Source organism: Halichoeres trimaculatus, unplaced genomic scaffold, assembly GCF_033239565.1.
Source record: "Halichoeres trimaculatus isolate MK-OKI-2021-1 unplaced genomic scaffold, fHalTri1.1 fHalTri1_scaffold_10, whole genome shotgun sequence".
Lineage (NCBI taxonomy): Eukaryota > Metazoa > Chordata > Actinopteri > Labriformes > Labridae > Halichoeres > Halichoeres trimaculatus.
In genome coordinates this window covers 5,516,884-5,531,074 of record NW_027437187.1, presented here as the reverse complement: position 1 = coordinate 5,531,074, position 14,191 = coordinate 5,516,884, and the positions used below count along the sequence as shown (strand labels likewise).

General features: G+C 42.0%; 1 protein-coding gene across 2 annotated transcripts in view; it reads right to left on the bottom strand.

Annotated features, from left to right (window-relative positions):
* Nucleotides 1-14,191, bottom strand: part of LOC141796446 (NT-3 growth factor receptor-like) — a 43,581-nt gene that overhangs the window by 26,457 nt on the left and 2,933 nt on the right. For both annotated transcript variants that reach the window (XM_074677562.1, XM_074677563.1), the window contains exons 2-9: nucleotides 8,343-8,417; nucleotides 8,104-8,175; nucleotides 7,246-7,314; nucleotides 4,848-5,002; nucleotides 4,552-4,694; nucleotides 3,262-3,406; nucleotides 2,829-2,941; nucleotides 2,451-2,634 (exon numbers count right to left, since the gene is read on the bottom strand). In XM_074677562.1, the coding sequence (XP_074533663.1) occupies nucleotides 2,451-2,634; nucleotides 2,829-2,941; nucleotides 3,262-3,406; nucleotides 4,552-4,694; nucleotides 4,848-5,002; nucleotides 7,246-7,314; nucleotides 8,104-8,175; nucleotides 8,343-8,417 (956 nt within the window). The remainder of the gene's footprint in view (nucleotides 1-2,450; nucleotides 2,635-2,828; nucleotides 2,942-3,261; nucleotides 3,407-4,551; nucleotides 4,695-4,847; nucleotides 5,003-7,245; nucleotides 7,315-8,103; nucleotides 8,176-8,342; nucleotides 8,418-14,191) is intronic.

Genomic DNA, 14,191 nt, shown 5'->3' with positions numbered 1-14,191 from the left:
CAGGTGAGATACAGCTACTACAGGTGAGCTACTGCTACTACAGGTGAGATACAGCTACTACAGGTGAGATACAGCTACTACAGGTGAGATACAGCTACTACAGGTGAGCTCCTGCTACTACAGGTGAGCTACTGCTACTACAGGTGAGATACAGCAGGTGAGATTAGGGATGCACTGATCTGTTTGTGGTAAATGCGCTGACTCAGCCCCTCAAAGCTGGATCAGGTATCGGTGGGAAAAGATTGGTTAAAACTTTACATTAAGGCTTCACTATTATTTAGTCTACAAGGTATAAAATTTACAATCCAATCTTGATTTCTGTAAATTCTAAAGCATTATTTTTTTAATAGATGTGCTGTTTAACATTTAAACACAGATAGTTTAAATTAACTTCAGTATTTCCATATGTACTCATTTTTGTCTCTTACTCAAAACATTACCAGTCCTATCCCACAGTAGGTCATGCAGGTTCTTCTTTAACCCTGGGATCGGATCAGTATCATTATTGGGACCAGAAAAGCTGGATCTGTGCATCCCTAGGTGAGATACAGCTATTAGTAGAGGTGTGAAAAAATAATGATACAGCAATATATCATGATACTTTTACCTGTGATCAAATATCAATATTTTAACCCTTAAAGGGATAGTTGGATTTTTTGACATGAACCTGTATGGCATCCTCATCTATAGTTATGTACATCAGCGCTGTCTTACCCCTGTCAGCGTCCTGTGACCCGAGATCTGGTGCAGTTTTGGTCCAGACGAAAGTAGTCCGGCAACATGGCTGGGGTCATGAAAATAACCTCTATCGGCATGACTTCATACTTCTGACAAGTGCACCACCATTTGTCTGTCACCCTCTCTCTCTTTCATGGCTCCAGCTGTGGCTCCAGGAGCGACATGACTGTGATCGTCTCTCTCCAACCGTTCTAACTCCATCTGACGAATTTCAGCATCAGTATATTCGGGTTCATAAAGATATCCCCTTGGCTCTGTGCTAAATGTAATGTCATCTTCATCAGTGTCGTAGTCAGACATGTTATCGTTAACTTTTTTAAGTTGTTATGACGGTGCCAACGTGCGCCGGTCAGCTGGATGCACCGCGCGGCGCAGTGATACACACCAGAAAGTAGTGCCAAGCGATAATGGGGTCTGACTTTTTTCCGGTTTGCAGTTTTGTGATGCACATTTATCACTCTTTTGAACACAATTTGTTTTGAGAGGAAAAACGCTTTATTTTCATGACCCCAGCCATGTTGCCGGACTAGTTTCGTCTGGACCAAAACCGAACCAGATCTTGGGTCACAGGACGCTGACAGGGGTAAGACAGCGCTGATGTACGCAACTATAGATGAGGATGCCATACAGGTTCATGTCAAAAAATCCGAACTATCCCTTTAATGTCAATATTTTTGTTAAAATATAAATTCATATTTTAAGTTAGTTGGAAATACAATATGTTTTCTGCACCTCCACTAGTTGGTGCTGAAGAGCTTCTCCGCTGTATGTTGCCCATAAACTGTATAAAAAATATTATCTCAAAGTTTATTCAACATAATTTATTCCTTAACTTGATGATGTGGGTTTTGATTCCGTAATGACAATGTTTTCTCTCTATTCTTGGGTCAGTTAGTTTAAAATCATTAAAAGTTTAATTTTTACTGTGTAGTAGACTGATAAAATAATAATCATAGTCACGTTTTGTGCACATTGGCTTTTTTTTGGATTTTTGATTACACCAAGTGACATTTATCAGTTTCACCAACTGACCACATCTTTCAACCAATTATTTCTTTGCAACATTGGTTTATTGTTACAGTCGTTTAAACAACAAACTTGATCCACTTCATGTTTTCAAGTTAAGTGTCTGTATGAAACCTTGCATCTGACTTTCATTATTTTAAACACAAAAAAAGAACATAAAAGCTGTTCCCAATCAAACAGTTTAATATTGTGATATCGTGATGTTACTGTATCGTGATCCAAGTATCGTGATGTGTATCATATGGTAAGGTTCTTGCCAATACCCACCCTTAGCTACTACAGGTGAGATATGATTGAATAATAAAAAATAATGACACTTATCTTGTTTTTAGTGATAATCAAAGTCAGCTGGTTATTTAAACTAGACTTGTGAATGTGATAATTTAAACTGAGCGAATGATCAGGATCAATAAAAACTCTTTTTTGGATTATTTCAGCACAGTTACTGCTAAGGAAAATTTAAACTCAATGTATGACTGAAAACAGGTTAGCTGTTTGCTGATGATGGTTTGTCTGCCTGTCCGCTGCCTGGTTAAACAATGAGGCTGTTTAGGAACGTAAAGGCAGGGGATCAAACAAAAGGTTTGTCCTGACTCTCTGGTCTCTTTAAGTTAAGTCCCGCTCTGACTCTGACTGCGGCACATTTAACCTGGTCTGACTCCTCCTCTGACACACTCTTTACTCACCATCGAAGGGTTTGTCCAGGAAGTGGCCGTACACCATGCTGCTGGCTGATCCCAGGTAGTTTGTGGCTTCTAGAGTGTAGTTCCCGTTGTTGTGGTGGGTGGGGTTTTTAAAGGTGAGACAGCCCTCAATGTAGTCCTGATAAATATCCATATCAGGACGAACGTACTCTGTGTGCTTGATCTCCTGCAGCACAGAAAAAGAACGGATCAGGCCTGACATGGAGTCAGGACCACAGCAGGATACAAACCAGATCCTGAATCAGAGTCTTTTACATGCTTTATGGCAGCTCTCGTGTGTGTGTGTGTGTGTGTGTGTGTGTGTGTGTGTGTGTGTGTGTGTGTGTGTGTGTGTGTGTGTGTGTGAGAGGGATCCAGTACCTCATCTTGGTAGAACCAGCGCAGGGTGGGGTGAGGCGATCCTCGCACAGTGAACTCAATGCAGGTGTCATGGCGACGCTCAGGCTCCTTAAGCTTAATGATGGAGGGAGGGACTGAGGACAGGAAGGACAGATGACAAAAGGTTGAGAGAGGACAGAAGACAGAGGATTAAGGAGAGTGAAGGACAGAATATTTAGGAAAAGAGGACAGAGAATTGAGGAGAGAGGAATGAGGACAGAGGATTTAGGGCTGAGGACTATCTCATTCTCCTCATTCCTCCCTCCTCTCTCCTCCCAAAACCAGAAATTGCAGGTTAGAGATCAGGACTCGCCCAAAGTGGGATGACTGCTGTTCCCAAAGACTCTGTTTGTGTGTGTGTGTGTGTGTGTGTGTGTGTGTGTGTGTGTGTGTGTGTGTGTGTGTGTGTACTCACAGTGTACAGTGAGCTGCACTGAAGCATTGGTCATGCCGACCACATTGGTGGCAGTGCAGGTTAACAGGAAGTTGTTGTCTTCTCGGCTAACATTGACCAGGGTGATTTTGATGGAGTGGATTGTGTTGTTGTCATACACTCGGGCCTGCAGACATACATACACAGACACACAGAAAACATGGGTTTTGGCATAACATCCCAGCAGGTGGATAGACAGAGGGAAAGAGGTCTCAAGGCTGTGTTATGCTTTCCGCACAAATGTGACACGCAGAAATGAAACGCACAAGATCTGTGCGAGACAACACGTGGGGCTTTCAGGCTTTTTTACACCCGCGCAGCAATCGTTGGTGTCAATTCCCAAACTTCAGGGGTAGTGTTAGGGATGGGTACCAAATTAGGTACTTTTCGTAGGTACGGACCGAATTCTGTCAAAAGTACCAAGTATTGATTCGTGTAAAATCAAAAGGTACCATGTTTAGGTACCTAAACGCATCCTTGTGACTGTGAGGGAGTGGAAGAGTAGGCAATTTTCCATGCTGGACATGAACACAGCATTTAAGGTTATATATATATATATATATATATATATATATATATATATATATATATATATATATATATATAAAAGAATATTTTTGTTAAATTGTAAAAAAAAAAATATATTTTTATATTGAACAAATTGATATTTTTTACCACATAAACACAAAAAAGTATCGAAAATTGGTACCGTTAAGTACCGGTACCGATTGCCAGGTACCGGGCATCGGTACTGTATCGTTTCAAATGTGAAAGGTACCCATCCCTAGGCAGTGTATTACAAATGTACGTCTACCAGAATACTAAATGAGAGTTGCAGAAGATTGGCTTTGTTTACAACACATTAACAAACCTGCCCCTGAGATTTTTCCAGGTTCTTTTAATGGATTTCTCTTCTCTGCTGAGAGTGGCCACAATAACACGCAATGAATTATTTACCACTTGGTTATCCCAGTGATCTCTTTGTGAAGGGTCATACAGATCCCTGTTTTTTAGCACTTTGACCACTTCCGCCATATTGGCAACGCATCTCCACCTGGCAGGTTAGAAATTTTCAAGTGTGCGCGGCACAGAAATTTTTTGTGTGAAAGGGACCACACGAGGGGGCTAGGCGCAAAAATGACGTCATTTGTCTGCCCAAAGCTGCACGGACCCCGCAGATGCGTCAAGCATAAATCAGCCTTATCCTGATGCATCAGAAGAACAGTGACTCTGCGTGTGTGTGTGTGCATGTGTGTGTGTGTGTGTGTGTACCTCCTGTGCGTTGATGGAGTGTAGGCCATTAACAGGCCAGTCCACCTCAGGCAAAGGTGATCCTGATCCATTACAGATAGCCGTCACTCGACCGCCTTCAACCACAGTGAGGTTACTGTGACTCACACTGATCTCAGGGAGGTCTTAGAGAGACAGGGAGGGGAGTAAGAGACACAGAGACCAGTCAGAGGTAAAGATGTAGTTGTTCATATTGAGGTTCCTATGGCACTTAGGATTAACTGAGTCTCTGTCACAGCTGTGTGTGATTATCTTTAGTCTCTTTAGGTTATCTTTACCACAGCTGCTGATGTTCATGTCCTGCAGCGGGATCTTCCCGTAGTCGTCGGCACAGTACAGCTGCTGGTTGCTCAGACCCGCCTCCCCTCTCTGTTGCCATAGCTGCAGCCAGCGAATCTCACAGCCACAGGTAAAGACCACGTCCTCCAAGTGACTGCAGACACACACACACACATACAAAGACACACAAACACAATGAGTGTGCCTTTTGTCTGGTCTAACACATTTATCCGTGCAGGAAACACTGAAACACACATGCCCTTCAAAGTAAAAGTCTCATAGCTTGAGTTAACCTCAATAATGAATGGTCTTCAGAAACACTGAATGTTATCTGGTTTAAACTGATGAAATATTTCAGTCAGAATTAGAGCTTCATGATGTGTTTTTGTGAAATTAACTTTATTTCCTCTTCCATGGGATTCCTGGAATAACTGCTCTTTCACTTGCCAGCAGGTATTACTCAACTTATCAGTTGAGTTCTCTTGATTGAGATCTAGAACGATCTTTAAGACATATTGGGGAGGCGGTTAAAAAACAGAAAAGGATTTTAGCCTTTTTATGCGTGACACACATTTTTTTTCCTTTACCCCTAATATCAGTGGGGATATTTCAGCCATCGCTTGAGATTGATGTGGACATGTCCATACGCTCCATACTCACACAAAGAACAGTTCTGCTGCGAAGGGGACTCACCTGAGGGGCATACCCAATGCTAGAACGGACGTAATGATTCTGAGTTGTGCAAGAGCTATTTTAAGCTAGGTTGACTTTTCTATCAAAGCATCAACTTGCTCTTAGATTAGAAGAGTTTCCTGTGGTCCGTGGGCATGTAGAGATAATGTGTTATCAGACATACACTGTGCGTGTGTGTTTTATCTTTCACAGTTAAAGTGAACATCAGTCCTCAGGGTTAGGAAACATCAGATCCACTCTGCTGTCTCCTCACGCAACCAGGCTGAGCTTAAAACACATCTCTGCACGCATTAGCTTCATGTAGCTCAGGATGGATCTGACTGATGAGGAGCTGCTTTTTATTTTTGATGACTCTAAAAGGGGTTGAAATGACGGCAGCAAAGAGTCAGAGGAGGACAGAGATCTGCACAGGTCCTGCTTCAAAGTTTTCATTTTCTCCTTGTGACAGGGTCACTTGCTGAAAAAAAATGAGTGGAAATGATAGGAAAAATAAAAGAACTGAGTAAAGAAAAATAAGAGTAGGCTTGGTTCATTTTGGTACCGATGTAAGTCCCTGTAATTAAAGTATGTGAGGGGTGCAATAAAAATAATGTTAGAAACAAAGGTGATAAAAGGGAGGATGTGGTGTGGGGGAAGAGGTGTGTGTGTGGAGGACCGGGAGAAAGGAGGTGCCGAAGGAAACAGCAGAGAGACCATGGACTAACATGGTGTTAAAGGAAAAAAAAAAAACAGTAGATGAACAGACCCGAAAAGTTGTTGAAATTAAGCTGGAAGAAAAGACGTTGAGCTGCGGTGACTACTGTGGAGGCTGTTTCCTTTTTGACCTTTCTGTGGATGTACACGCCGCGGAGAGAACAAAGGAGCCGCGTGGACGTGATATTCTTTCCCGGACCTGGGTGAGATCGTTCATTGTTGTTTTTTTCGTTCCCACACAGTTTTTTCCTGGTATACCAGTCTTTTAATTTTGATCAATCTTTTTTTTGTGGACTATTTTTCCTTTATTTTGCGAATTTTTGAGAGCCCAAACCTTCGGGGCAGGAAGTGCGGGGAGACGAAGGAGGACTTCTCTTTTGTTAACAATAAAAAGGACTCTTGAACTTGGACAGTTTTCGGGGAAAGTTTGGTTTTCGTTAGAAGGTTATTCAGGGATAATTTCTGTTTCATAAAGTCTAGGTTTTGAACAGTATTTTGTGTTTCTTTTTATTTTATTACTGAGACGTCCGCTGTCGCAAGCATAATGATTTATGGTCGTGGTATTTAGTTATTTAAAAAAACGGGAGAGGTTACAGGGTTATTTTCAAAGTTTGTCAAAATAAATCTGAGAGTATATAAACACTATCATGCCCCAATAACGAGTCCCCCTTTCTTCGATGTAATGCGTGAACATCGGCTGAGCGTTACATCCTTTTGCTGGTTGTGTTGCTCCTTCTGAAGGTCCCTGGTGGTTAGAGTTTTCTGCACCTGAGAGTACCTGGATGGTCTCCCAGAAGTATCCAGTATACTTCACCCTCAGCACTTTAACACCTGTATATCAAGGGCCCAACTTAGTCAGACAACCCTCCTAAGAGTCCGTGCCTATTTCTCACACTTCTGATCTACAGGTGTGACACCTGTCTCCAACTGCTGAATCTCAACAGTTGAGTTTAGCAGCCAATGTGTGTGTTTGTGTGTGTGAGTGTGTGTGTCCGACATCAGTGGACTCACAGTTCAAAGAGCTGCAGGTGTTCAAAGATCTGCCAGGACAGCGTGGTGATCGGGTTCTTGGACAGATTTCTGAAGAGACAGAGACATGGTGTGAAACTCAGACTCAGAGACCAAACAATCCACAGACAGGTGTGAACAGGTGTACACAGAAGTAAACAGATATGGCAGTAACAACTGGGTTCAGAACAGTTACCTATTCACAGTAAAAATAAAGGTATTTAACAGCTGGCAGTCAAAGACATCCTCAGTGTCTCAGTGTAAAGTGTGACCCTGTTTTAACAGGTAACTGTCCGCCTAGAGCTTGTCACCAGCTCTTTGTCCATTAACAGTGAATAAGTTACTATGCTGGATGCTCAGTCTGAATGTGGGGAGATATTTTCAAATCCTTCATAGTCAGATGATGGAGAAATCCCTGGATCATTCTGTAAAATGCTCTAACAATCTGACAACAGCATGTGATTTTCACAAGACCCAGAATATCAGACTAGAAAGAACACAAGACCTTCTCTTTATACACATGCATCCAATGGGTTTATTTTTACCTTGTACCAAATATAAATTAGAAAGCTCTCATGAGGACTCTCTACGATCACCAACACATTCAGCTGAAGGTCAGCAGTTAGCATGGTTGCTCTTAACTCCAGAACAGCAGTTGCTCTGTAATGGTTGAGCTCATCTTTCTGCTGCTTACAGTTCTGATTCTGAGTCTTTGCATGCTGAGTGTTCTGTGAAAGGTCAGCCTGAAAGGACACTATCATTGACACACCAAAAGATTGTAAACTGTATGTGATCGTGTGTTTGTGCATGAGTGTGTGTGTGTTTGTTTGAATGTGTTTATGTGAGGGTGTGTGCACTCACATGTAGCGTAGACTGGGGTTCTTGGAAAAAACACGGGTTTGTATCCAATGCAGGTTACTCCTCGTAATAGTCCTTCGGAATACACACACACACACACACACACACACACACACACACACACACACACACACACACACACACACACACACACACACACACACACAAAACAAATGAGACAGATATTCTGACTTCATCATCCAATGTGCTTAGACCTTATGCTCAGTCATGTGTGTCCTCACAGTCTCTGCAGGCCAGTGTACAGCTCCATGTCCAAGTCTCTCAGAGTCTGCAGGCCCGTCCAGTTCTCTATGTGTCTGCAGACAGAGACACACACAGTCACTTGGTTAACCTTCTATTCAACACCATAATGAGGCAAATCTATCACTGACATTTTAAGTCTCTCATAGTGTTTAAATTCTAACACCCACCATGTTATTTTATCACAAAATGGTGTATTTTTCACAACAAGTTGTGTCGTTCTGTTTCTGTTGTGACAATGAGTGAGGAGGGAACACAGTGAAGCCCATGCCATGCAGCACACAGACAGATAATCTGTGCCATGCTGAACACAGACAGCCAGTCCATGATGCGCAAAGCACAGACAGCCAGCCTGTGCTGTGGAGCGTAGACAAGCAGTCTGATGCATTGGGCGCAAGTAGTCTGTGTCCTCATGTCCAGCAGGGACTCATATCCACTGTGTTCTCTCCTCACTCAATTACTAAACAGCAAAAAATGACTTTGCTAAAACCATTGTCTTAAAATGTAAAGGAGCAGTTTTTTTAAGTTTGGTTACAGAGAATATTTAATTAAAAAGTCTTAAAAGGACCTCTTTCACAATACATGTAATTTTGCCCGCAGCCCAATTTTTTGTTTATTGTGTGGTATTTGTAGTAAACCCAGAGACTCTCAAGAGTAACCTTTAGAAAATCCAAAAGTCATCCAGGGCCTGTACTATGACCTATTTTATGATCATTGCCATAGGTGTGAGCCAGGGTGCACACTTTACCCCAAAACTTACTCAAACACAAATAATAAATCATCAAATTGGGTCAAATCACCTTCACTGAAGTCTGGTGCATCTTTTGAAATCAAATTTAAAGCTAAGTATAACAAGTGAAAGAAGTTATTGAATTTTACAATACACCCCACACCTGATTGGTCAATACTAGTCAGCCTTTTATTGGTTGATCCACAAAAAAAATTCAAGATCTGTGAGCAAAAATTCCCTCAGTGCGAGAGGAAGAACCGGAGTGTGGGCGCAGGAAATCTGCACGAGCAGCATTACAACGGAGCACAAGGACACAGTTTGAGCATGTGCAGAGCAAATTTGAGCGCAAGAGAAGAGTTTTGGGATATCACAAAATCTGAGCATGAAATCAAAAAAATACTGCTCTCAAATCAATTAAAAATGCTCTTGATTTAAGAAAGGATATTCACTCCACACACACACACACACACACACACACACACACACACACACACATACACACACACACACACACACACACACACACACACACACACACACACACACACACACACACACACACACACACACACACAGATTAGAGTGATGTGATCAATAGTGCAGGCAGTTATTGGCAGTGTGTGTCAGACAGCATTACTAAGAAGTTATTGACTGATTTTCATTTTCATAATCTGCAGCATTTTAAAATTGACCTCAGCTCAGCATCCATCTTTGCTATTGATCATCTGTCAGAGTGTGTTTCATAAACAGCTCAGTTACACACACACACACACACACACACACACACACACACACACACACACACACACACACACACACACACACACACACTGGAAATTGAGGACACAACTTATTACAGTCGGGTCGAGGTCAAAATTAACTGACATACATGAGGTACTTGTGTTTTTTTTATTTTGTTTTTCCACATATACTTAATTACTGTTTTGAAAAATGTAATTGCAATATACACATTGATAATGCCAAATATAACAAAACAGTATTTAATGTTTTTACGGCATATGCTCAAATTCTGTAACAGTACGTAACGTTTTGACCATACAGAACAGGACTAGAGAAGGAAGTAAAGGAAGGAAGATGGAGGAAAGTAAAAAGGTGACAGAAAGGTGGATAAAAAAAGGAACTTTAAAAGAAGATGGGCAAGAGGAAGAGTGGAGGAAGAGGAAATGAAGAAGGAAAGAAACTGAAGATAAATGGAGGGAGAAGGAAGGGAGAAGAGGCATGACAAGGGCAGAAGAAGGAAAAGACGGAGCTACGCATTAATGTGCTAAATTGACCTATGGAAAAGTCCCGCCCTCAAACGCAATGAGCCAATCACAGTGTGTATACCCATTCTCATACACTCAGTATCTACCTGTATATCCAGAAAGTCAGTTTTGGCTCAGTTGTACGAGGTTTTTTGCATTAACAAATATCCTGAGAGAATGGGTGATGGGGTGTATTTTTTACCCTTTCCTACACCACATCTCAACAGAGAAAAATGTGTCCTTTGATTAAAGATGTGCAGTAGACCACAACATCAACTCAACATGAATAAAATGAAGAAGGATGTCTCCATCTGTTCTAAGGTCAACTGACTGAAACTCGGATATGAGAAAACATATCGTCACTTTCCTGGTAAAAAATATAAAGTTATCTTCAACATCTCTAACATTAGCAAAAAAATTTGCTAAAATTAGCCTACCGTTAGCTCCTAGCTATGTTCATCATGCTCATCATTTCTCTTTGTTTGTTGGGAGTTAACTGGTATGTTTTGTTCTTTGGTGATCCTACATCATTGTTAGCTGTTGTCCAGATGCTCTAGCTAAACTAATGTTAGCTTCTGGAGCTTAGCTTCAATAGTTTATCAGTAATAGCTGAGATAACAAAAGTTGTCAAACTTTGTGCTGAATGATTCAGTGTAAATCCTGTAGCTCCAAACTAACAGAGACACACTCTTGGTAAAGATGTTAAAAAGGAGGTTATGTTTTTGTCCTGACCAATGCTGATCCTCTGTCTTGTTGTCTGAGATGCTGATGCTAACAAGTTTCTCAGGCCTGCATCGGGATCTGTGATTTCTGAAGCTTTTTACTGACCTTCTCAACAATAAAATGATTCATATATCCTTCCAATATGGACTTTAGAGCTTCTTGTTGACTTCTAGATAATATGTGATCTTTCTGTCTCCAAAAATCATCAACAGCATCCTGAGAAATGTTTCCTACTGTGACACCTGCCAAAGCGATGTTTTTTGAAGGTTCACTGTTGCGGGAGTGGAGGGGGGAGTGGCAATTGAACACACACACAATGTGCTGCAATGTGTGTCACATGAATAGGGTCATAATTGTCAGTAATGTTATTGAATATTTGATCAGTGAGCACAGAGAATGGGGACAGAGTGTTTTTATCATTTGTGTTGGACTGAAGGTGACCGACCTTGTTCAGACTTGATTCATTCATTCCATGAACTGCTCATCCTGTTCAGGGTCCCAGCTGTCATTGGGTGGGGTGCATCCTGGACTGGTCAGTCACAGGGCTAACACAGACAGACAACACTCACACCTATGGGCAATTTAGAGTGACCAATTAACCTGGTGAGCATTTTTTTGAACTGTGGGAGGAAGCCGGGGTACCTGGAGAGAACCCACACATGCACGGGGAGAACATGCAAACTCATCACAGAAAGGCCCACCAGCCAACCTGGGATTTGAACCAGTGACCTTCTTGCTGTGAGGCTGCAGTGCTTACAGTTGCGCCACTTGTTCAGACTTGTTTAACATAATTTTATTTAGCATCATATTAAGGGTTCTATTTAGAAAATATCAAAGAGTAAGAACAGGAGAATCCATGGCTGCATAGAAGGTATTGTCCCTGCTGATTTTGTACAAAATTGGAATGAGGCATAGAAAATGTCAGTAAAACTATAAGTTCATACAATATTTTTCTTTGATAACACAACAGAAACTGTCAGATTTAGCTAAAGCACTGTTCAATACTAACAGTGAATACTATTGTTTCAAAGCTGGAGAGGTGTGACGCGGGTAAAGACAGATAATACCCAAGATAACAAAGGTTGGCAAACGTCATGCTGAATGATTTGTGTACATCGTCACATTCGCATTTCTCCTCGTGCTCCTTTGTGTCCCTCCCAAATGTGTTCATAGACACTCAAACATGTGCATGCATTGACACACAGATAAGCACACTCCATAGTGTGGACAAAGAGGTGAAAGGAACAATCCCCCAATGTTGCCACCCCTTCACCGGGGCTAAAAGGCTGAACCAAGAGAAAACACTGCTAATAATTTACACAACAATGATGGTGGGAAACATTTCTGGAAGTAGCTCCATTTTGACCAGTGCTGTTTTATGGAACATGCCTCATGGGGGCCTGAAGTGGTTCTCACCCAGGTGCCCTCAGGCACCATGTTGGTGACCCCTGCTGTAAACATTCAGCAGCCACTTAATGAGATGCACCTTGCTAGAGCCCCCTTTGGTCTTCAGAATTGTTGTGAGTCTTTGTAGCTGTGGGCCATGTTGAATTGGTAACAGGGAACCCAAAGTTAGCCATCACCCTCATCCTTCAGCAGCTCCACTGGTTACCGGTCAAGCATAGAATAGAATTCAAACTCCTTCTGTATACTTTCAAAGCCATCCACAACCTCGCCCCTCCATATCTATCTGACCTCCTCAATGTTGCCACTCCAGCCCGCTCCCTCAGATCCTCCTCCTCCACCCACCTCATTGTGCCCTCCGCCCGCTATGGGGAGCAGGGCCTTCAGTCACTCTGCTCCCGAGCTCTGGAACGCTCTTCTGCCAGACCTCCGAAACCTGAACTCTCTGTCTCTTTTCAAGTCCAGACTCAAAACTCACCTGTTCAGGACTGCATACCAGAGTCCTGCATGGGTCCAATTTTCAAGATCCGCCCCGCCCCAACCATGTCACAACCATGGATGTATTATAAGAGCTGGATAGCGTGGCTATATGGTCACAGCCTTACAACCAGCTTACAACTTAAGTTTTTATTTCATTGTGTTTATTATTATTTTATATTAATTTCGATGTGTTAAACTAAAACCCGCGACCCGACCCGCATGTTATTTTTTCCACCCAGATCCAAACCCGGGAAAAAAAAAGTTTTTTAAAACCACCAGCAAATCAGCTCTTTTTTGCGGGTACCTGACCCAGTGCAGGACTCTGCTGCGTACCCCACTTGACATTAACTTACCTCCTCTACCCACCTGTCCTACTCTGTTTGTGCTTTTCTATTGTTGGTTTTTATCAGTACTGTTGATTTTATTTTTACTGTTGATTTTACTGTGGTTGTTTTTAATCTTGTTCAGCGTCCTTGAGTGTCCTGAAAGGCGCTATCAAATAAAATGCATTATCATTTATAATTAAGAAAATCTCCCCTACACCATAACACCAGCAGCAGCATGCTGTAGTGTTGATCCAATGCAGGATGGATCCATGCTTTCATGTTGTTTCCTCCAAATCCTGAGCAGACCACCTGAATGTGGAGCAGACATCCAGACTCATCAGACCAGGCAAGTCTGAACTTCAGTAGCTTGTCTTTAACTAGTGTAAGGGCTTAGTTGATTTGCTGCCATGTGATTGTCTGGTTAGATGATACTTAGATATATTTGAATTCAGAAATAGTCATGCCACAACATTAGCATTACAGCTTTATGTATCAAGTTAAAAAAGAAATGTTTTACCTAACTCCATAACTTTTCTGTCTGTTGGGATAACTGCCTGATATTAAGACCCTTAACTTGACCTCTTAAAACAGCTGTTGTGGCTCTACTTCTGCTGTGTTTAAGCACTTGCATTCAAGTTGTTTACATTTATGTCCCTTTTGTGTTTAGGGGTGTGGTCATACTGGCCTCTCAAGCACGATTGCCCCCCTGCAGGGCTGTTCTCTCACTGGAGAGTACGGCCAGCGCTTACTCCAATATGAACCAGACCTCAGTAGGTATCACACGCGCGCACAGCCCGCCTAAGTCATCGTGATCTTCTGTTTACATGAAGCACAATGTCATTCAAGTCAGCACAATGAGACACAGAGAGCACTGCTGTAACTTTGGGATGCAATCACAATGG